Here is a 24,292-nt window from a genome sequence, read left to right on the forward strand (position 1 = left end):
ATGTTTCCAGGTGCTGTTTTACAACTGCTACACTATGCTCCAGGAGCGGAAGAAAAACCAGCCCAGTCAGAGGTATCTCCAGGGAAGTTCCCGCTACAGCAGCTACTCTGCAGAACTCAGTCCTCATCTTTGCCAGTTCCCATGGGGTTAACACACTGTTCCTGTTGCTGTTATCCAAACCCCATTCCTGTTAGTGGCCACTGGGAAGCATTGCAAGGGAAGGTCACCAGGGGTTAAAGCTGCATTCCAGACATGCTTTTGCAGCCAGCAGCTACTTAACCAGATGCTGCTTAACCAAGGATGACTCTCTGCTGCTTCCCATTCGAGAGAGGAAAGGGAGAAAGCTGGTCATTACTGGAGAGAGCCGTGGTGCCTCCGCCCTTGCTGAATGGCAAAGCAACTGCCTTTGCTGGAACGTGCGTGAAATCTCCACTAATATCAAGCACAGCCATGTGTCCACTTGCAGTTGGGCATCCTCTTCAAAGCAGGCACCCCAGGGAGGGTTGGATCAGCACACCACACTGCCAAGCTCTCCCAAAACCTCATCAGAGACAGGCAAGTAGTTTGCAAAGTCTTTAAGTGCCACTTGGGCTGGTAAAAATTACAGGGGAAAGCAAAGCGGGCAGGGATCATAAAGGGATGTTGTGATTAGCACCTAGACAGTGGGATACCCACACTCTGAATGTACTGAGGACCCAGGGGATACCCAGTCATCTGGTCTTCAGTGGAGAGGAAGTAGAGAGGGGATATATCAGGTCACTCACAGAGGGGCTTGGCAGTCCTGAGCTTTGGTGGGAGGGAGAGGAAGGACAAGGCAGAAACCAGTCAGGAGCGTTTGCTTGTTTAACCACGCTTGCCGACACTAGCTTTTGGCTGCACTCAAAATATGAAATATAACTGAGACCCTCCCAGCGCCCATTTGCTCGGACCAGCTGCAGGGAGGTGCAGCAGCAAGCGGAGCAGCCCCGTCTGGGAGGCGAGCTGCCCACCTCGCCAGGTCCCTGCGGACCCAGCCTACGCGGCGGGGGATTTCCAGGGGAAAGAGGCTGAAGCCCCGTGCGGTGGCAGTGCCAGGCTCGCAGCCGTGGCTTGGCACTCGCATGTGTGGCAGCTAATTGTGTAAATGAGAGTCACATCAACAAACACCCCGGCGGGAGAGGTTGTGACGGCTTTTAAAATTCCTTCTGACTTATATTAGGGCATAGAGGCAGAAAAGCAGTTCTGCCTTCACTTCGGTGTTTAACCTTTGTTTGGCTGGCTGCATCTCCAGCTCCTGAGGTGACACAAAACCAGAAGCAAGAGAGGTCCCGAGTTCCTTCGGTAGCTAGAGGAATCTCTGGGAGGCAGGGATGGGGAGGGCTGCTGGATCAGCTCTGCTCTTGCTATGCTTTTTTCACCAAGCGACACCCAGACACTCCTCCTCCTCAGAAATCCCCGCCAGGCACCTTTGCTAACCAAATTGCTCCTCTTCGCCATGCTGAAGTCTAACACTCCCTCTGTCTCTCACCATATGTCACCAGATGAACAGCACTGGATAACAGAGCTGGTTCTGGATACTGCAGGGGTTAAGGGGTGCTGCAAACCGCAAACTGACCATCAACCGTGGATTTGTGCTTGCACAGGGACAGATTCTCCCCACTGTGAAGTGCTTTCACAAGTGTTTCTTGCAGCCTGGTCACCTCCACCTGCAGTTAGGAGAGGATCTGAGCTTGAGCAAAGTCTGTCTGAGCTGGGCTTAGGCGGGAGGAGACGGAGATGATGTGTTCTGTTTCTCCTCACCTCTCCAGGCCAGGACAAAAGGAAGGGGCTGAAGATTTTGGACCCAGCTCCGACAGATAAAGGAAATTCTGCTGCTGAGGGGGCAGGATGGCACTTGAGCCTCACACACTAACGGTCCGGTGCCACTGGCTCAGCTTTCCAAGCAGTGTCTTTCCCTTCTTAATCCCTTTTATCCTCTGGATGCTTAGCTGTCCCTGCAAGGGATTCACTTACACACAGTGAAGGGAACTGCCTCCAGAGAAACCCACCCCACCTCTCCTGCCTCAGGCTTAAGATCCCTTTAAAATCACCAGTGACTTGCAAGCCCTGCCGTTTATCCTACCCTTTGGCCCATCAGCTCTGCCAGCTCACATCTCTGGGTCTCCTGGGAACAGCGCTTCATTAACCCTTTGCAAACACAAGGCCTCGTGAGGTTCTGACTAGCTTGTGCCTGGGGGTGCGTATGCTATTGGAGCGTGTCTCAAATTAGCCAATCCTGCTCTTGTCTTTAAAACCAAACTGGAGATGTATTTGTTCTGCCGAGCTTTTCAACTCTGTTTAATTTAGCTCTGTGAACTTGTGGTGTCTCAGGCTCCATGGAATGTGTCAGGTGGAGTGTATTATAAATATGCATCATCTGATCTCATTGTGTTGCTCAAAGGTTCAGCAGGCAGAAAGAGTCCAGCAAGTGCTAACTCTTTCCACTGGATCAGGGTGGCAACCCAGGTCACAGACAGGCGTACTTTGAGCTGGCACTGTACTGGGACAGGCTGCTTTAGACACGCAAGCTGTATATGCCTGTGAACAGGGATGCAATTGAGCATCAAGGTAAAATTAACTCTAGCAAGGCTGGCAGCTAGAAGAGCTTCAAAGCTCCCAACATCAGGAAAGGAGAAGAATCACAATTCCTTCCCATTGATTTGCAATGTGTCTGTGTGCAAGGCAGAACACTGCTGAGTGCCTTGGCTAGCCAGCCAGCCATGAAACAGACGGGGATTTGTTTTGTGTGGGGAGGGGATAAATGGAAAGGGAACCCTGCTTTGCAATTGGTTACAGATGCAGGCGGATCTTTGAGCAAATGGCTTATCAGAGGTGTTGTATGTTGATATTCTGGTTTTCTGCAAAGCACTGAGGGATCAAGTTGAAGTTAGGAGGCAAGGACAGGAGAAGAGTGTGCAGCTCTCTGAGCAAACTAGCTTCGCTCAGAGCTGCAGTGAACTGGGCCCAGAGACTGACTCAGCTTCCAGATTTACCTGGGGGATGCAGCTTAGTGCATCAGCAATTAGACAGGGCTCAGGCTCTCCCTGGGGCAGCTGAATACGTGGCAGACAGTCAGGATAGAAAGAAGACAGCGCTGGTGCAAGACCCAGCCCTCATCCAAATGAAGCCTTCCTGCCTGCCAGCACCTCTGTCGCACCCTACAGCTGTCTGTGCAATTCACGCAGGACCCCATGTGCTCCTCCCCACCTGCTCGGCCTGGATGGCACTATGCACATACTGCAGCAAGGGCAGAATCATCTGGCTGATCACAGCTTTACATAAAAAAAAATCAGTCCCAGACAGGCACGTACCCTTGTTGGGGATGTAACATATCCCGCTCTCAAGTCTTGATCCCAAGAACAGCCAGGCTGCTTCACAATGCAAATGTCCCAACCACACAAGTAACTTTCAGGGAAGAGACCTTACTTCCAAAAGCATGGCAGACCCTGTCTCTTCTTTCCTTTCGCAAAGCCCTTCACATCACTCCTCCTATACCAAGAGCAAGTGAATCATTTCCTCTGCTCTGGCATACCCGCCTCTGGAAGCTTTCCAGCTTATCCGTCTTTGCCTCACTTCAAGTTCCCTTTGGGAACATCTCTCCTGCTCTCCTGCAAGCTGGTTCTCCAAAGCCTTCATTGTTCCTCTATTATTATTTACTATTGCGCTCGGCAGCTGCACTATTTCAGCCCGTGGGCACAGTGCGTGCGGACAGCTCCGTCTGTTTGTCTCTCTGCTTGGAATCGCTACCATGGCTGTTTGCAGTAAATCTGAACCACCGCTCTGTCTGTACAGACAGAGTCATCAGCCCCGCGGCTGTTTGGACAGGGTTTTGTTTCATAGCCGGTGCTATGAAACTATGCATCAGTTGGGCACTGTGATTGTGCCCGATGCATCTCTCTGGGATGGACATTCTTGTCTAGTGGACTCCAGTGGACATTCTTCAGTTGTTTGGGAGATGTGAACAACTGACAGCACTGGACTGCTGGATGTGATTTAACTGAGCATTGGGACTGGTGAATTACAGTATCAGCACCTCACAGAATGTTGCAATTGATCTAGTTGGTAAAAAGATCTTCATCTGTTACCGGTTACTTTTGGAAACCCAGAGACACATGCCATCAGGTGACCGGCAAGGATGCTGTACAGCTAGATAACCACTATTCTTCCTTTCCTATGTCTGCTTCCATCTCTAGAAGAACCATGGGACAACAAAGTAATGAATAAAACTGCTCTGAAAGAGACTGGGGGTGGGGTGTCCTTCTTTTCTCCTTAATTGTAATACTGTGAATTAATTCCATTTCCAGCAGGAACGAGGAGTTCCCAGCAGCCCTCAGACATCCAGATAAGGCTGAGCTGTTCGTTCAGCCCCTTTGGGTTCTCTGGTACCTGCCTCACTGCCAACTGCTTCACACAAACTTTTTGGAGAGTTTTAAATTATTCAAGCGTGACACAGAGCAAGGGGTTTTGCATTCTTAATTGGCAAAGCCTTTTCCCACTCTAGTCTGGAGGCCCCTGAGCTGTCCTGCCAATTTATTCTGATCCTGATTCACAAGCCTTGCAAACATCTTCTCAGGGCTGCCCAAAAGCCCTGTCAATGTAACTGAATCCTCATCTGCCAGTTCTTATCATCTTCTCCTGAGGCTTTCCCCGTGCCCTCCTGTTTGACTTACAACACCCCTTTTTGCAGCCACCCTGCCCTCCAGAAAAGCCCTGTTGTGCCTCTGACTTCACCTGTTATAGAGGCAACGCACACAGCGGAGGGAAGGAAATAGGCTCGGTAGCAGGTAAGCCCTCCAAACAGTACTAGCCACAGCTCTTCCCCAGGAAGGGGAGATTGAGGAGATAAACAGCTGAGGATGCAGATGAAAGGTTGGGGGGGAGGGAGAAGAGAGCAGAAAGGAAAGTCTCTCTCTACCTCTTCCCATTTTCATCTCTCTCCTTTGCACTCTCTTGCTCCCTCAGGACCTTCATCTCTCATTTATCTTCCTTGTCTCCTGGTATTTCCTCTTATTGTCAGCAATTATCCCTGTTGCCTCTCGCAGCTTCCTAGCTGGACTCCTGCAAAGATGTGACCAACGCTTTTGCAGGATGGCTCAGCCTGTCCTCAAGAAAGAGACCTGCACATGTAGGGGCAGCGCTTATTGCCGTAGGATTTTTTCATTGTTTGGTACTTCTGTTCTGTGGAAGAAGTGCATTGCCACACAGCCCCATCTTAGGCAGCTGGGATCGGTACCAACACTGGGATGTTCATACCACAGTCTTGAGAGCTTGGCAAGAAGGAAGTACTCTGATAGAGACCCCAAAACATCTGCATTTCTCCTTGTGCTCCTCCACTCTTTCCCTCTCCTCATCCTTTTACTGTCTTTACCCAGTGCCCTATATTTACAGCTCCTCTTCTGCAAACCGATGGCTGCATTTTCCCCTCTTTAAATTTTCCTGGCCCCTTTCCACTATTACGCAGCCCTGTTCAAGTTCCTGGAGATTCACTTTGGCTTTATTTATTTGTTTATTTATTTCCCTTTCCCTTTTCCTCCTTCCACCCCCTTCCCCCACACACACATGCACACGCCTACTTATTTACAGCGGTAGCAGAAGGCTGATGTTCTCTGCTCACTACCTGCCATCCAGAGAGCCATTAGGGGCCAATTCATCACGGAAATGCCCTAGCCAAAGTGACTGGAAGATTCTTTACAGTCACCGTCCCTGCCACAATCTCTAATGCTGTCTGGAGGTTTGGATTGCAACATGTCAGCTGTCTGCCTGAGTATGGCTGTAAGTGAGCTGTCTCAAGGCAGAAATATTATTTAAAAGATAATGTGGCTTGTGGAGAAGGGAAGAGAAAGAAAAGTGACTGCTACTGCTGAGGACAGTGCGGAGCAGAGCCTCCATTCTGATGACTACAGCATCCTGCCACTCGAAGCCACACAGCTGTGAGCTCTTAATTAAGGAACAGGGGAAGGCGGGGTGCGGGATGGTGACCGATGGAGACTCTGGGGTGTCCTAGCGAGGCAAGAGAAAAGCAGGTTTGCATAGGAGTCTTCAGGAGAAGGATGGGGGATCAGTATCAAGACAATTCCCAGGGCAAATTCTTCATTGGTAGCGGTGTCTCAGCATGGTGCTGGGAGTTCAAGTGTTTCATACTGATACAGTAAATGTGCCAGTTCTCTGCTGTGCAATTTGTTGCTATTGCCCAGAGAGGGGATTTCCCGGGGAAATGTTTATACACCTCAGTTCACTCCTGGATGACAGCAGCAAATCTGAAAGGTGAAGAAGGCAGGCTGGGAGGTGAGATCTGGGAATAGGCTGTTGGCAACGATTCAGGGCAGTCAGCTCTGCAATTACACCTGGTACACGGGATTTCAGGGAGCCTGGTCTTCAAGCTAAGCAAGTGCTGAATCCACGGATGTGAGGTGGAAGGAAGTGGCAGATTTTCACCCTGAAAAGTCCTGTATAAGTTGTCCCATGTGGTTTGGGAATGTGTGCATATATTTTATAACCATGCACACATGTAAAGTGGGTATAATTTTGAGGTCTTGGGAATGGGTAATTTAGTGAAGATGCTGGCTACCACTATGATACCCAAAGCCATGATTGTTGCGGAATAAGGTCCATATAGACCAGTATCTAGTCTCTAAGAGCAGCCAGTAGCCAGTGTATTAAGAAAAGTACAAAAATTAGGTGTGACAGACAAGTTCTACAAAGCACCTTATTCCCTCATCCCTGTCTCGCTCCCCTCCCCTGAATTTCTTTTCCTCCTCCCTCCTTCTTCCTCCATTCCAATTATCTCCTTCTTTTATCACTGCCGGAGCTGTAAGTACAAAGTACCAATTAGCTAGTTTTCAAGTTTAATTAGGTTGGAAGGTAGAGCAAATTAAATCCTTTTATCATATGTTTCAAAGTGCTTTCCCATCAGGCCCATGGGATAAGTTTCCTTTGAATGAGGTCCACGTTAGTCACCAAGGAGCTGGCCCAAGTCACAGAGCTCTCCAGCCATTGGGCAAACCAGAGATGAAATGCAAGATATGATATATCTCCCCCTCACCCCTAAATCCTACACTCAGGACAACTTTTCTGTAAGGTTTAAGGGTGCACATACCTCTGCTCCACCTCAGTAAATAGAGTATTGGTCCTTATCTCTTCTAAGGTCTACATTAATAGCAAAACTCTCAATTTCAATAGTACCAGGAATCTGGTGAAGACACTGTGACAAAGCCCTGCAGAAGGCTTTCAAGATCATTAAATAATATCCAGTAGAAGGTACTTGAGTCCACCTGCACCACATGGGGTGGCAGCTTGGAAGCACCTTTATTCCCTAAACTCTTCTTTATTTGAGGACAGAACAAGGGCACAAAACCAGATCGAGGAATAACCACCTGATTTAAGGGGAAATTGCAGAACAGAGTAAGGAAGCAGTTAGCTCTTGGAGACACAGTGGGCAGCGACTGCAGCCACAGATTTCTGTTCCCTTTGAGCTCACACTACTACATTTCAGTACGACCTGTCTCCTCCCATGAAGCTGCCCACACACAGCCACCTGAGACAGTTTCAGAGCACGTTGGCATCTTTGCTCCCGGAGTCCCTGGTTCTACTGCACCTTACTGTTTGTGTTGTCTGATGCTCTAACCATCTCTCCTGTGCTTCCCTGTGTGTTGCAGATAAGCCACTACCTCAGGGTGCCCCAGGAGGCATTATTGGGATCGTGGGAGGAGTCATCGCAGCAGTTCTCATCATCGGCGTGGCTGTCACTGTAATTATTGTCTACAGGCGGCAACAAAAGAACCGCACTGAAACAGACAGTGACCTGTAAGTAGCCCCATGCTCGCAGAAGTACAACACACTGATGGTACAGGTGCTATTGGATGGTGCAGCAGACCAAGACCACCACTGGCCCGTCTGCTACCCGCACACAAGGAAAGCCTGGTGGCAAACCGTTTTTCCTGCCATTTCTTCCTGCCTGCCTCCCTCTGGCTCACTCCTCTGACTCTCTTTTCTTCCTTGGAGCCCCTTACTGCTTTCCATCCTGCTTTCTGCTATTTTTGAACTCTTATCGCAAGGCTTAAGTGGAAACTGAAACACAACAATGTTCACCCAGATGCTGCTTTTGCTGTAGCATATCCTGGGACATGGTGCAGCTGCTTGGTGCCACTCTCACCTCCAGTGGTAGGAGAGGATCCTATTCTTCCTTTTTCAGAGAAATAGCATCATGCTTCTGAATTAGACTAAATCACATTCTGTCATCAGAGAAGGTCTCTGATAGACCCTGAGCACCTCTGAATGTATCCCAAAGAGTTCAGAAAGGATTCACAACCACTCAGCATTCCAGTTTTGTACATATGGTGCCATCCTGAAGACATGAATACTGGCAATAAGAAAGTAGGGAGAGGGGATGTCCCGGGGCTCCTCTTTGACAGGTGCTTGCTTTGCTCTGTCCTACACTGTGCAGCACAGACCCCAGGCAGGGAATTCAGTGGTGCGGAGTTCAGCCTATGCAGCATGAACAGAGCCCTCTTCAGAAACGTTTACCCTGGCTTCTTCCTGAAAAGCTCTATCTTGTCACTGCCTTTTCACAAGAGCACCCCCACCTTCCTTCCCTTCTCATAGGGGAGGCACGGAAAGCCCAAAGGCTAGAAGTTGCTTTTATCTTCCGCAACCCCCCACCTCAATTGTTGTTACGTCTTGGCCACATTTTGTGCTCCATTTAATCCCATTTGAGAGAGGGCATCGGAGGATAGCGGGAGAGGGAGGAAAGAGAGCTGGGGAAAGCAGGAGGAGAGACAGAAAGGCAGGCACACAAACAAAAAAATAGCACCACAAGGTGAAATTGCATCAACAGCATTGGCCCTGTGATAGAGATGCATTCAGACAATCCACTTCCCACAATGGCCCTCCACGAAGGCACAGGGAAGAGCCACTTTAGCCGAGAATAGAAACTCAATGGTGCCCTAGTCTGCAGAGGTGCTGCCTCTATTGTGGAGTATCCTCCAAAGCCTCCCAAAGCAAATAGCATTTCTTTTCTTTAGAGCCATAAAGTCAATGTTTTGCAGAGCCTTGGGGACCTATTTTACCCTCCCCCTCACCCATACACTCTAATCCCACACTGGAATCCATTGGCTTGCCAAGAAAAGCCACCCATCTCAGAAGGTCTGGTGAAGTTTGTACAGAGAGAAAGAGGGGGAGCCAGCTAATTAGTGGATCAGAGTTTTAATAAGTTTTGTAAAAGGATTAGATGCATCTGTGCATATGAACAGAATGTGCAGAGACAGTCTCTAGGCTGGGATTATAATGGCTGCCAATCCTTATGCTCTGGGGCAGAAGCGGATCCCCTGACTGGGGTCAGGGATAAATGTTCCTGTGTAGTAGCGCAGCATGTCTATGGGGAAGATTCAAACTCTACTGGGAAGCCTGTGGCAGGGGCTACTGTTCCAGATAAGCTCCTGAACTAGGGGAGACATCACCTTGTTGATTTGCGATGACCACTGCCAGACACTTTCTGGTACCCTACAGCCATAAAATGAGCCACCTCCCATAGGATGGAGTCGTTCCGAAAACAATGCTGGGAGACAGGTATCCCAGCTGCACCCTCAGGATCTGCAATCCAACATGGGGATTTGCTTGGAATTAGGAACAGAATGCTAGGAGGGAGTTTATTTCTGTTAACAATTCTAACTGGGGTGAGAAAGAAGGCATGGGGGGGTTACTGAGAATAGTCTATGTGATTATATCGACAGTTTAGTGACAAACACAATCAAATCTTTGGTGCATGCAGTATCCGGCTTGTTACGGCACATCAAAGCAAGCAGACCCCTTTCTCTTGCTCTCTAATCAGCAACCATTTCTTTGTCTGCAGAATCGACTTGCCTCCATCCCACAAACCTGCCCCTCCACCAAAGAGGAAACAGGAGACAAAAAGCCACCTGACTGCAGAAGACATCCAGGTATGCCTCCCCAGCCCAGCTGCAAGTACCTTTCACTAGCAAGGAAAACCGATTCCAAGCAGCGTCCGCAGTGCCTAAATTTTGGAAAAATGGGTTTGCAAGAGCAAAGAAGTCCATGGCCTAAGTTTGAGGGGGACCAAGTAAGGACTTGTCTGCCCCGAATTCCCAAAGATTGGCACTAATTGAAAGCTGTAATTTGCATCCTCCTTGCTCCCTTTAGTGGGGATTGAATTCTAAATGAAATGGTGGGGCTCTTAGGTGTGAGGACTTTTCAGCATCCCCATCATTTTGAATGTCATGAGTGGTGGTGAGGGGAGTGACAATGAAAGAAAGAGTAAAGCAGGAAAATAACACGGTAGGAGCAAGGGAGAAGGTAAGATGCACTGCCCTTCATGGTGATATCTTGCCTTGGTGTCACCTGAAGCAAATGTTGCCCCAAGCTGCGACAGAAGGATAATACTTGCTCTTCTCATCCCTATTCTCTTTCCTCTATTACAGGTTGTTCACTTAGACAACATGAAACACGAGGAGGAAATCCAGAAACTCCCTTTGCAGACTCCATACTATGACATGGCAGCCACCGAGCCCTCTCCCTACACTGACAAACCGGTAAGAAGATCAGGGTGCTAATAGTGCTGCCTGCCCTCATCCTCACCCCCAGCCTCACTGCCTTTCACACAGGATCTCTCACCCTAAGAAACAAAGACCCCCCACCATCCACATGAGGGTGAACAAGCAGCCTTCACAGTCCAGGAGCAACCTGTCCTGGAGGAAGGCAACCTCCCCACCCCGATCTCAGCGCACCTCTCAAATACCACTGACCCTAATTCAGCACTTGCCTCTTTTGCCCTTGGTTTCCATAGGTTCTAGGGCTGTGCCTTTATGGGTCATCCCTTAGTAAAACACCCTGATTATTCCAAATCTTCATCAGAGGACTATCACAACCTGTGGTAGTCTCATCTTTACCTACACATGACAGCTAAGCCTACAAGCCAGCTCTCACACCCTGGTCCCTCTTCACCTCCTGCAGTTGAGTCCCTGTTAGAGTTTGCAGCTGAACGAAGCAGTTCTCAAAAAGCAGCATGCGCTGCAGTGAGAGCTCCACAAAGCAATTATCTGCAGGGCTGAGCATGCCAGTGTTTGACTCTCAATTGACAAGTTCTTTAAACTTTTTTTTGCGTGGATTTGTTCAGCCTCAGATAGGGAGATGCTAATGTGAGGCAGCAGCAGAGAGATTAAGGGACAGGGAGAGATGCTAGCAACCATGCGGGAAAAGCTGGTTTTCAAGGACTCAGGCTGAAGGAGGAAATGTTAGATTCAAAGGGCAAAGGCATAGGAAACAGAAAACAAGTAAGATTAGAGTCCTCCCTCAATGAGAAAACAGAAAACCTTCCTCCTCCCAGGCCTTGGACAATATCCTTTCCCTCCCTCATCCCATGGCATAGGGCTGCTCCCCTGCATCCTCCATGGGAGACACAGGATCCCCATGTAAATGCTGCAGGTCTCTCTCAAACTCCTCCTCCAAGAGGGGTGGTGCAAAGCACAGCACACCATGCCTGGTGCCTCTAAATCTCAGCAATGTAAACACATTTGTTTGAGAAAGCAGTATAAATATCAGCCCATAGTAGAGTAATATTTTATGAACATAACTAATTATAACCCTCCCTCCAGTTCATCCTGGTATGACCCTTTAATGTGTATTCCTGTGCAGGTAATACAAGGACAGGGCCCAGTGACCTTTAGCTAGCAGAAGTCTGCAGCGAGGCAGATGCCGAGGGCAGTGGAAATAGAGAGACATAGTTCTGCGCTGAGCTGTGTTGATGTAGTCCTATCTACTTCATCCTAGCTGAAACGTGGCTGACGTCCCTAAAGAAAAACTTCCCTTTGGAGCCCTCCCTCAGTCCTGGAGCTTGTCTCCAGCACTTTCTAATCCTTGCTGAGTGGTAGCTGAGTTTTAAATGAAGCACAGGATGCTAGAGCCAGACGGGCTGCTCTGTGGAGAGCATCTGAGAGCCGAATTTCAGGCAGCAGGAGGATGGAGGAGCTCATTTTGGGAAATAACAAGCAGTCAGTTAATTAAGTGGCAGAGTTAGTGATGTGAGATGGGGCCTGATGGGTAGCTGCTCCGTAACCATGGGAACTGAGTTTGCTGCTCTCAATCCTGGTCTGAGAAGATGCATTTCTATGTCCCACGCCTGGCACTTGCTGCTCCTTGCCCATGGTTTCAGCCAAAAGGCGATGGACTGTGGAACCCTCATTTCATTTGGCCCACGAAGAAACTCTCTTTGCAGTAGGGATGCGGTGTCTGGGTGACTCAGCTGCTGCTGCCGCAGCTCTGCCCGTTCTTGGCACAAGTCTAGCACAGCTGTGAATTGGACCTGTCCTCTGGTCAGCTTGGCTGGCAGTCCCTGTAATCGGTATCGGGCTCCCCCATCACGCACACGCACCGTGCTTTGGCTTTTTGCCCCAGAAACGAGATGAGGCTTGCTCCCATTTCTTGCTCAATCGCTGTATTCTTTGGGCATGCAGCAGGCTATTCAAGTTTGTGACTGGCAAGGGGAAGGCAGGCGTCACTTCGCTGCCAAGGAGTGCTGGTTTTGCTGGATTCTTCCCAGATAACAGAGGCGGTACGTGCTGCCACAGCCAGGGCCAGGTGTGCATCACATTGCCCAGCCACACTGCAAAGGAGCCAGCTCTTGCCCTCCTCCCTACGGGACCACTCACAGGTGTCAATTTTTTCACCCCTAAAGTATCGCAGGGGCCTCCTGTTCATATCACACACACCACTTCCCTGCAGTGGAGATGCTGAGGAATGTCTGACTGGGATAGCCTCGCTATATGGAAACCTCCAGGGATGGCGGTGGTTACGCTCAGCTCAGGCCCAGTAACCCCACTCCAACAGCACGCTAAGGGACTGACCGAGGCAAGCTAGACCTGCGCAGTCCTTCACCTGAGAGATGGGTCAGTTGGAGGATGGGGAGGGAAGCATGTTTCCTTCAGCTTCACTGGGTCTCTGCCAACCTCACTGTGACACAGCCCCCCTCCCACTGTGGTCAGATGCAGATGTAGGCAGCGGCTCTGTTGTATATGGTGTACGATATGTGGTTCTATGATATATGGTTCTGGGATCCTTCGGAGGCGAAGGAACAAGAGAAAGGCAGGACATTCTTGTTCTGCTTGCACTTCACTTGGAGATTTGACTCGGGAGGGTAGTGAAGAAGATGAGAGTTGAAGGGAACGGATTCTACAGGAAAATGGAGCGGGTGCATTCAGCTTTAAATGAATTGTGCAAAACCTCGTAATTTGGGATAAACTAGATTCATCACAAAGTGGCATGAAAGCCACTGCCTGGGGTTGACAATTTCACAGCACTAGAATGGGAGTCAGAAAGTGATTAGTGATGGCAAAGAACAAGGGAGGGGGAAATGGGAGAGGTGCCAGGAGAAAATAAAAGAGGCAGTTGGAGGAGGAATCCACAAAGAGGGTGTGCGGGTACGTGTGCAGATGCGTGCTGGCAGGGGACCAGGCGAAGGGGAGAGGCTGGGGCACATCTGCAGGAACAGGGTACCTGCAGAAGGCAGCAGGGGTGGGCCCTGTGTCAGAGGCTGCAGATGAATATGTGTGTTTATGTGTTGCAAACTGTGGGAAAGATAACATGAAGCTGACAGCACAGAAATATGCAAGGCCACTGTAGTAGACAATTAAGGGTACAGAAGCGGTCATGGGTGCGATGGGGTTGCCTGCAGCATTTCTCTCTGAGCTCTCGTGAGGCAAAAGCTTTGGTTTATGTGAGGACATCTAAGCAGGAGTGAATGGGATGGAAAGGTGAGTGTGTGTTTCAGATAACACCTACACAGGCTATGCCTGTCTGAGAGTGCTGGTACCCATGCGTGTCAGTGTGCAGAGTAACATGCAGGTGGGTAAAAACCAAAGTGCGCACTGTGTGCACATGGCAGTGCCTACATGTCACGTAGATGCTGTGTGTTTGTGTGTGAGAGTATGAGCGAGAAAGGTGGAGGTATGAGTTCATGTAGGAGCAGAAGTATGATTAGTGTACGTGTCAGCAATACCCATTTGCACAGGTAGAAGGGAGAGTTTCATTGCTGCAGACAGCAAAATAATTCCTTTCAGTTTACAGGGCAATTACCAGGGTGCCAATGGTGATGATTTACACAGAGCGCTTGCATGTGGCAGTGCTTGACCTTGTATACAAGTCACATTATTGATATTGTAATAAATTTTGCTCCAAACAAGCAGCAGGGAGCAGAAGCAAGCCCAAGAGTAGCAGAAAGCAAGGGAACTCCATGGAGGAAACTCCACCAGTGGGAAGGTAGTACTATTTTGGAGAGGAGTGAGGGAAAGTAGACAGGATAGGAATGAGAGGAAAAGACTTAATCTTCCCTTCTCTGCAGCTAGAGAAGGTACTGAGACACAAAGTTCAGGGGGAAAGAGTTCTGCAGGGCATAGGTTTAGGTTTGAGACTGCAATTGGCATTACTAATTTTCTTAAATGTCCATAGACACTCAGTCTGGGTCCAGACACAAAGCAGAGAGGCCATAGGATACTCAGCTTTCACACCAACAACTTGCCACCGCCATCCGGTCACCTCTCCAGGGTGATCTCAACCCTCCTGGTCCACCAGCGTCCAGCTTCGCTGAGCGCCACAGGGGAGCCAGACCCTGGAAACGCCGCTGCAGCTGTGTTCCCCTTTCCCCTGGTCCCTGTGGCTGGGGGACACCAGCATGGAGCCAAACCCCACCACTGAACAGCACAGCAGTCAGAGATAATCACTCACTGAATAACCCCTTCCAGCAACAGGCACTAAACCAGCTCATTTCAGGGCTATAAACTTCTGAAAACGGCTCTGCCTCAGCTGGTACACGGCTAAGGACACTTCCAAACAAAGAGAAGAGAAACATTTTCAAATTAAACACCTTTTGCGTAATTGCCATGTGATGCAGCCATTTTGGGAAGGGGATAGAGAAATTGGAAAGCTATTTCATTTGGAAGAGACAACTCTCTCCTCTCAGAGAGGCTTAGCAGATGCTTGGCTAATGCTGGCACAGAAACCAGGCCCAAAAGCGAGTATTAAAAAAACTCCACAGGGCAAGTAGCCAGGGAACCTCCTCACACCTTGGCTAAGGATACCAGGGCTCCTCCTGGTGACTCCTTTTCCCCACTGAGCAATGAGGTTTCCAGGCCATCCTGCCTTCCAGGGTTCTCTGACCATTATTATTTGGAAAGCGTGAAAGATGTCGGGGTAGGAATGATCAGACAAATTGGGTAATATTCCATTCATGCAGTTCTTGCTGATAAGCCTGCCTAGTAAGGGAATACCCATAAATATTTTTGTGCCAAAGAAGGATGCTTTTAGCATCTATTAGACATTATTACAATGACAAAATCATGCCGCATAGTTAATCTGCAGTAGCATACTGTGCAGTCAAGCCTCATGTTAAAGTGTAGCATTTACGAGCTCCATGGCCCCCACGCTAGGGCAAAACAACAGTATCGGCTAAGCAGTGTCATTTCCCTATGGCAATGTGCCGGCTGCAAACCTGTCCTTGGAGCTATGGCTCTGAAGCCGCTCTGTCCAGTCACCTCCTTCCCAACACCCAAAATTCAAGCTTTCCCCCCAATTTTCACTCATGCCCCCAACCCTGCATTTGCCTTACAAATTCCTGGCTCAAAACTGACAGCTCAAGTTTCTGATAGGGTTTGAATTCACTGAACCACCCCCAACTAAGGAAAATGCTGATCCCAGAGGGGTTGATGGGAAGATCAGAGCAGCAAGATGCTGCTGGGAGCAGCCCCAGTAAAAGGGGCAGTTGCTGGGAGTGCTGCCAAGCTGGGCTAAGTCACTCAGCTCAGTGGTCGATTTGGGGAGCAGTGCCATTGGGACCTTTGCTTTGATTTGGGATTTTACCTGACTGTTCATTACCTCCCTACCTCCCTCTTTTTAACTGTTTTTTCTCCCCCCCACCCCCCTTTCTTCTTTCTCCCTCCACCCTTCACACACCGCCTTCCCCGTCTCATTCACTCATTCCCCACCTTCTGCACGGTTCCCGTGTTCTCACTCCCCCACCTCCCCACTTCAACCCCAATTCCTCCCTCCTGTGTCCCCACCGCCTTGCTGCTCTCTTCTCTCCAGAACTCTGGCAACAAGGACTGTGATGTCCACTATGCAGAGCTGGACACTTCCGCTCTGGCCTCGTCACCCAGTCCTCGGACCTCCATCCATGCTGGCGGAGACCTAGTCGAGTATGCAACCATCCAGCCCAACTTATGCTAGCGCATGTCACTCTAGGCCCTTTCCCCTCAGATTCTGGCCTCAAGGTACACTATCACACTCTGCCTTCCTCACTGCACCCCTCTGCAGTCAGTGCTCCCCCCCGCATCTCCTCCCCTTCCCGCGGAGCAGCCCCCGTGCATCCAGCCTGTCCTCCTCCCCACTCCCTCCACCTCCTGCACGCTGCCCCCGATGGCTGCTCTCTTCGCTACCCTTACTTCTGGGGGTGCCGACAGGAATGCCTTTGCCTTGTCTTGCCTTCTGTGCATGCTCTTTGCAGTGTTTTTCTCGGCTTTCTACAGCGAGGTGAGGCATGTGGGAGGGCGAGAGGGTTAATGGCTTTGTTTTGGAACAGGGGTCTGCCCCCGCTGCAGTCATTATGGCTGGAGACACAGGCAGAAACGAGGTGGGTTTGAAGGGTACAGCTCTTGGTGTGGGACTGGGTTTGGGGAAATTTTGTATGGCTCAGCAGCAATACTAGGATGTGCAGAAACTGTAGCCAAAAACCTTGTGGAGATGTTAAGGGGGCCTTTCCAAGCTAGTCAGCACAAGATGGGGAGGGAAAAAAAGGGGGACTGCCTGAAAGAAAAAAAAAAAAAAAACAAGTTTGTATGCATGGAAGCAACTATAGATAAGACGGAGCATATGTGCATGTGTGAAAGAACAAGGTGGGAGAGGATGTGAGAGAATATGGGAACACATAAAGGTTCCTGCATCTGAAAGAGTCAGTGAATAAGAGACAGTCAGAGAGGGACCACATATGCAAAAATAAAAGAGCTCGTGTTGCGCGAGATTGGTGCCGGCAGTATGTTTGAAGTTTTCTTTGGTTCTCGCTTCCTCAAAATTATAGAGCAGACCTGATCGTTTCCCTGTCCTCGTGTTTATCTGACCACCTTGTTTAAGTGCCACCAAGCTCAGGCCCTGTGGCAGGGACTGATTAGGACTCAGCTTGCATTTAAACCTACAAGTGGTTGTTTTGGACCATCTCTAACTACCAATGAACCTTTGAAACTGAATGGTGTTTGCAGCAGAAAGAGGTGTTTCCAGCTCTTCTTATATTCTCTTACCCTATAATCATACCCTTTTCTCAGGTATTAAAGCCACCGGGTCCCTATCTGAAAGGAAGGCAGCTCTTCTTTCCCATCCCATGGGAGATTTTCTGGGTGATGTCAAGAGTTGTTGGCCAAGGAAATGCCATTGGCAGCCCCCTCCTTGGCTAGGGCTGTCCCTTGCTCCTGTGTATTCCCCGAGTTGTGGTGTCTGCAGCTTCTGCCTTGCTCCTTCCGCTTTACTTTGCTGCCTTTTAAATGGGAGGAAGGGGCTGTGGGTTTAATGGGGCCACAGCCCCACAGGGGTACTCAATGGAGAGGTGCAGAAGGGTGGGCAGAGAAGGAAGAAAGCAAAGGGAGAGACGAGGTGCTTTGCAGCTCACCGAATCCCTCCCAGGTCACCCAGGGTAGATCAGAGGAGGCACATAGACAAGCAGTAGCTTGGGGACGGAGAGGGGTGGTTTACAGATGATGATAAAGGGCAAGGGAATTGGATCCTTGTGAAGGAGGGGAATAGCTCTGTGCAGAAGGATAGGCAGGAGAAAAAACCGTGTTTTTAAAGAGTCCCACTGGACAGTCCTGTTAATTAGTGCTTCCTTGCAGACTAGGAACATCCATGCTAACAGGTGGGTGAAAGTAGAGCAGAAACACCTGGTTGTGAGGTGTGCAATGGGTTAGTTCCGTATGCCTTTATCCCTGCGGTCCCCTGTTTTCCTGTGTTGGAAGCAGCCCTGTAGTTCCCTTGCTGTAGCAAAAGCCTTCCTAGGTAAGTGTCTGCAGCAGGCATGGCCTGGACCAGAACGGTAACCTCTCTCTCTTGCGGTGTCTCACCCACCCCTGCTCCCAGAATGAGGATCAAGGTCTTCGTAGACGTAACGAGCGAGAGTGGACAGTAAGTTTTGGATTGGTTTTTCTTTTCTCCATTTGGTGGTGGGGTCTGTTCGTCACCGGAGGGAGGTGCTCACCAGCTCCCAGGCACCTGCCTGCCTGTCACCAACAGCCAGCAGCCCTGCCAGACTGTTGCACACAGAGAGAGGATGAAAATGCCAGCCCAGAGGAAGATCTGGTTGAAAGCAGCCCCCTCCCTTATGCCTTTACCTCCAATTCCCAACAGTTTCTGGGGCTGGACTGGAGGACCACTCCCACTGTTACAAACAAGGCAAACGCTCCCTAATCCGTCTTGGGAGGTCTCGCCTTGTCCTCCCTGGGGTAGGGGATTTTATTGTCAGCAAAAGGACAGTAATCCTCCAAATCCAAATTTGGAAATTCTCCCAGTTTCTCTGAAGTAAAAATAAAGCCAGTCATATGGTGCTTTGAAGGTGTAATCTCACCGCCACAAAATCTCCCTGCTAAGACACACCACAGATCAGGGCATTTTGGTTTGTTTTTTTTTTTTTTTTTTAATGCTTTTTTTAATTATTTCCTCCCCCTTAACCACACCACACTCCTGTTCAGTTTTGTTTGGGAATTTCTCGTCCCTGTTACAGCACGAACAGCTCAAAACCATGAGACTTGCACCAAGTTCCCAGCAAATTATCACCCAGGGTTCAGATTCCCAGCTCTGCTTTCTGAATGTCACTATAAGAGTATTAAACTTGCACCAGTTACACATTTGGTGCAGAATGAGCTGGCGATATTGGAGAACCATCAAATGTAGCAGCCTTGACTGAGTTCCCAGTTGCCACATTTCCTTCCTGTCAAAACCAAGGTTGCCTGAATACCACCCCAGGCCAATTTTCAGGAGAAATAAAGCAAAGAACCCAGGTGGCTTCTTATTAGTTTCCCATTTATAAATGAGGATAACAGCCCTGCACTGACTCCAGAAGGGTAGAGAAGGACTCGGGGGAAAAACAGTAAGGAGGGAAAAGTTTAAGATTATTGATGGTCTAAGATGCTATGGGAACGCAGAACAGGTACGTACTATAGACAGCATGCTGCAAGAAGGAATGCAACTTTATGAGCAAGATTTCTGCATAAGTAATACTTGCATGTGTCTGTGGGTGCATCCTTCATTATAGGTACTTGCCCTGTATTTCGGGAATTTCAGCCTTCCTCATGCTCAGCCTTTTTTTCTGAACCCGGGGGCAAGCCCCTCTGTCCCACTTGCCCTCAGTTTTGTCCTCACAGAAGTCCACCACTCCTAAGAGCAAGCTCAGGCACACTGGTTCCCACTCATCCCCAATACATTAATGTTTGTGTACGTAATGTAATCCAATGTGATTATCCCAAGAGCTCCTACATAGATAAGGCATCAAACAGAGAGCAGGAGCATGCCAGGAGATACCTAAAATTGTGGCCATACTTGGAAGTTGAAAAGCAGCTCAAAAACACTGAGCAGGGAGTTTAGAAACAGGGAGGAGAGGATGTGAAGCTCCCAATACCATGATGAAGTGTTCTTATTTTTGGTTCCCATTATATTTTCTATCTTCCAACACCTACATCCTCTCCACTGACTGGTCCACAGTATGACAACAGTCCTCTGTTGCTGTCACTCAGCAAAACTGCTTCTTTCCATCCATCAGCCTGTGCTGCTTCCCCAAATTCAAAACCAACCAATGGAGAGGGTCAGAGTAGTAGCAGCCCAAAGTTTGAATAGTTTTGAACAGCAGGGACTTTTCCCAGCCAGGGAACAGGCTAACACATCCCATAAATGCATGAATGTACACTGTTTGCCTTGAGTTTGGCCGCGCAGAGAATACCAGCCTACTTCTGTTTGTGAGCCATCCTGCAAGACTAAAGACAAGTTCAAACTGCATGAGAGGTTATTAACGGGCTCTTGGGCTTTTAAGCAATAGCAGAAACCACAGTGCTCTGTAGCAGTATCTGCCCAAGTCCCACATGTAATAGAGTCTTCAGGTTTTCTGGAGGAAAATATAGCAGAGAAATCCTCAGAACCCTGAGAAGGAGTTTTTTAGACCAGTCAGAACTCATTAATTCAAGATGATTACAAGTACAGAATATGGTCAGATCGGAGGGAAAGCTGTCTGCAGCACACCCAGTTTTACCAAAGAGATGATCTGCAAATAGAAGAAAAGCTGGAGACAGGTGTATAGGGGATAGAGAAGGGTTGAGAGTAAGTCATGGCAGAAACGAAAGCTCTCTAATGCAATCAAATAAAGACTGTTTAAAGGTAATCTTCCAGGCTGTCTGAAATGGATAGATTGCTGACATCCCCTTTAATCAACATCTTGAAAATAAAACTGAGAGGGGAGGATGTAACCCAGATAATAAAGAATTGTATGGAGTCATGCTGGAAACAAAAGCAAGTGGGAGAAGTCAGGTGGGGGAAGGTGGCAGAATTGTGTGCCAGTTCAATTTAATTAGTTCATTATCCCTAATTTAATTTCAAACTTTGTTAAAGATAAATTAGATTTGGGAAGAGTCACAGTGGGACTGGGGAAGGAAGTCAAAGGGCACTGGCTGCTAAATATGTTAAAGAACATTAGGCTGATTTTGTTCTCTTCCCTTTCGCTACTTAGAAATGAGAGCGGGGAACAAAGCCAGAGCAAAGTGACTCCTGGCTTGACAGAGGTGAAAGGAGACAGGAAAGTCTCTTCCTTTGAGCCTGATGCTGGCATTCTCCAGCTGCACTGCTCTGGCCCCACTCCCACCTGTGAAGAGCGAGCACAAAACACTAGCCAGAAAGAAAAGAGGAGCTTGTTCACACTCACCTGGACAAATAAAAGTGCTGACAGCATTGCAATTAGTTTCTCTAGCCCTACTCCACACGTGTTTGTTTCATGCCCACATTACCCAATAGATAAACAGAAAGAAAAACGCTTTGCTGACTCAGTATATTGTCAATAGGCAGCCCATAAAATAGCAACTTATAGCCCCTTCTGCTTCTTTCAGTGCTAGAAACTAACAACCAGCTCAACTACACAAGATGGCTATTTATGTTAACTGAGAATCTCTTTCCTATTAGACCTTTCTATCTGTTAGACCTTTTGAGTGCACATATTGAAGGCCTACGCTTTTCTGTTGCATGCTCAAAAAGCATATAAACCTACCCTTCCATTTAATTGATAATAGATTGCTAGCCTTGCTAAGAGACCCTCTTGCCTGCTACGTCTTGCTAAATTTCAGTCATTGAGACAACTACCCTTTCAGGGTAGCTCTATCCAGAAAGTTAAGCTATCAGTGACTTACCTCTACAAAGCAGGAGGAGAGCACAGCACTTTTTTCCCGTTGCAGGTATAGAAAGGAGTTCTGTTGCGTTTGAGATTTCTTGAGAGCCGATTATACAAGGAAAGGCCCTTCACACACTCTGTGCTGACTAACCCTCTCCCTAGCTGTTGGCCCTTCTTTATCCCTTTTTATCAGCTGGTGCAATCAGAAGAATAGCAAACAGCTGTTCTTCATTCCCTCCTTCCCTTATGATATGGATCCCTGTTTATGCCATAGAATTTGTATGAAGATAACTGTCTCCAGGCCTGAAGTTTGCGATGCTACAGCCTGCCCAGTTTTCCAGCCACAGGGTTGTGTGTGGTACAGTGTAAATCTGAGCCTTGAATTCTGTAGAGGCCGAAACTTTCTGTGTAATTATAGCTCCCACCTGGGAATGGGAGAGCTGTGAGTCAGGGCTGCCTAAAGCAGGTAGGAAGAGATTGTAGGGGTTAAGGTACAGTTAGTGACGTTTCCTCATATTCCCTGGCTTGGGTTCCTCTGGTTAAAGACCTCCAGTGCTGCACAGCACCTCTCCACCTTTTCATTTTGCAATTAAACGCCAGAAGTGGACAAAAACCTCATGAGGTAGCTGTGGGAACAGCCCACCTGAGTTTCAGGTACCAATGCAGCAATTCTAAATAGAAGGTGCCTAGGCCTAGAGCCTATTATTCTTTGCTATCTGGCCAGGTCAAGATCACTGACTTCTAAAAGCTTAAGTGGTGTGCTATACAGTTTTGCCAAGGACAGGGAAATTAAAATCAGATTGACCTTAGCATTGCTGCCGTTTTCCTGGTGCTCAAACTTTCCATCCTCTAGTGGCCTTCATTGCTCTTAGCGAGGCTGTTCCTGAAATTGCCGTAAGACTGTGCAGCCCTCCAACTTGTTTGTTGCCTCTTCTAGCAGTCTGAGACATCAATAAAGTATCATCAACACTTTGTTTTCCATATGATTTTTTTAAGCGTCCTGGTGAAATATTTATCCAGGAACCGGCAGGAGATGAGCAGAGTAGATTGTTCTGTTCCTTCAGGCATTTTCTCCTGAGGGTCAAATCCTTGTCCTTTCCACTAAACCGACTGTGTCTGGCGTTTTGAAAGAGAATAAGGAAGGACTCATGGGCAAGTTACTTGCTTCAACCAGCCCCAGTTCAAACCACAGGCATAACAGGCGATTGCCAAAGCATTTGCTCTCTCTTAGAGAAGAGATCAGCCCTTGGTGAGCGCCCATGAATGTGGGTGGATTTTAAAGACCAAAAGCATTGTCCTCGCTAGATGTCCCTCCTGCGTGAGTCATCTTGCAGGGCTTCAAACCGGAGGAAAGGCTCTGTGAGCCGGGAGGAAGCCTTCCCATGTGCTGCCACCCTCTGGGGAGCCGAAGTCCTGGGCTGTGGGAAAGCTCTGCCCTCCTCGGAGCTTGCACGGAGGCAGGGGGGCCTCTGCCTTCCTCTCGCTGCTGTTGGCAGGGGGATTTCTGGGAGCAAAAGGGTCTCCGAGACTTTTGCACTCGGACAAGCAGCGTTTCTTCAGTAGCGCTTGCCACACCTCTGCAAAATTATCTCAGTAGAAATCAAAGCACTTCGGACTCCGAAGGGTTTTCATTTCATTTGGCACTTAAAGAGGAAGAATCAGATTTTGCAAAGAATCCATAAGAATACACTCCATCAGAGGGAAGATCGTGGGACCACAGAGCGGTCTCGATCTTGCAAGTGCTTTATAATCTCCGTAGTTGATTTGACTTACAAAACTGGCCCCGAGGCTTTCGGTGGCACTGCTCGCACAGGTAAAGCTAGGTACATGCACTCCTATCTACTGGGTAAACATTAGACACAATAACCTATTTTGCCTCCAGATTCCCTGGTCACATGTGCCCTTTAAATAAAAGAGCATGAGCCTGGATTAGATTAATGATGCATACAAGTGCTGCTTTCTCAAAACTCAGGTGTGGAAGAGTTAGGAAGTTGAAAATAAACTCTCCTTTCTCAGCTGACCGCTTATTTTAACCAGAGAGGCAAAGTATTTACAGACAAGGGGCAAAACATACAAAATCTATACATATTCATCAGCAATATGGATATTTCAGGAAGTGAGACAAAAATTTCCAAACGTGAGGAATTATCACCTGGCTTTCTATTTTTCTGAGGCATAAGCAGAACTATTTAATTTTCCATCCTAGTTGTTATATGTGTGTCTCAGCAAGGAACTGAAGAGTTATAAGTTTTATGGCCAATGATCCCAGAGTTTTCACCCATTGACTTTTGTCTCTACTTACAGAACTTTGGAAAGTGTCACTCAGAGATACCGAATGCGAGTGATTACCTGACCCGCTGTTACTCACATGAAGATCGATATCTGGAGAAGATCCCTCATGTCTATACCCCATTGTCAGATCTCCCACAAGATCTTTATCCTCATCATTCTGACATCTCCTTCTGCTGCCCACCTCCTGGTTCCCGGGCTCCTTACATCTGTCCTAAGGAACAGTATGTTTAAAGTGTCAACACAGAAAAATGAAGAAGCTAATGTTTTTCACTTCTCTTGACCCTGTTGCTCAACAACCAAGGCCTTTTAGATCCCTCCTTTGCCATTGCTTATTTTATTTATTGATTTTTTAATTTTGGTGCAATTGTAATTGACATGATTAGGTTAAGTATCTGCCTGTCTTGCAAATGCTCAAGGGAACACTGCTTTTCCCCACGTCTCATTCAGTACTTACATCTTTCTTTTCTCATCCTGGCCCTCCTGTATCAAGCTGGCTATGTGTGTGCATGTGTATGCAGGTGACCGCTGCCCTGTGTTGGATGGGATATGCCCAACCTGATTAAATGTCCACAGGTTCCC

General features: G+C 48.4%; 1 protein-coding gene across 1 annotated transcript in view; it reads left to right on the plus strand.

Moving 5' to 3' along the window:
* NECTIN1 (nectin cell adhesion molecule 1) overlaps positions 1-23,944 on the plus strand; it is a gene marked incomplete at both ends in the record, with an annotated part of 102,890 nt that extends 78,946 nt beyond the window's left edge. The window contains 4 exons of the mRNA XM_082493938.1: positions 7,674-7,821; positions 9,866-9,953; positions 10,452-10,562; positions 23,726-23,944. Of these exons, the coding sequence (XP_082350064.1) occupies positions 7,674-7,821; positions 9,866-9,953; positions 10,452-10,562; positions 23,726-23,944 (566 nt within the window). The remainder of the gene's footprint in view (positions 1-7,673; positions 7,822-9,865; positions 9,954-10,451; positions 10,563-23,725) is intronic.
* Between the last annotated feature and the right edge of the window lie 348 nt (positions 23,945-24,292).

This window comes from Vanellus vanellus, assembly GCF_965231255.1.
Source record: "Vanellus vanellus genome assembly, chromosome: 21".
In the NCBI taxonomy this organism is placed as follows: domain Eukaryota; kingdom Metazoa; phylum Chordata; class Aves; order Charadriiformes; family Charadriidae; genus Vanellus; species Vanellus vanellus.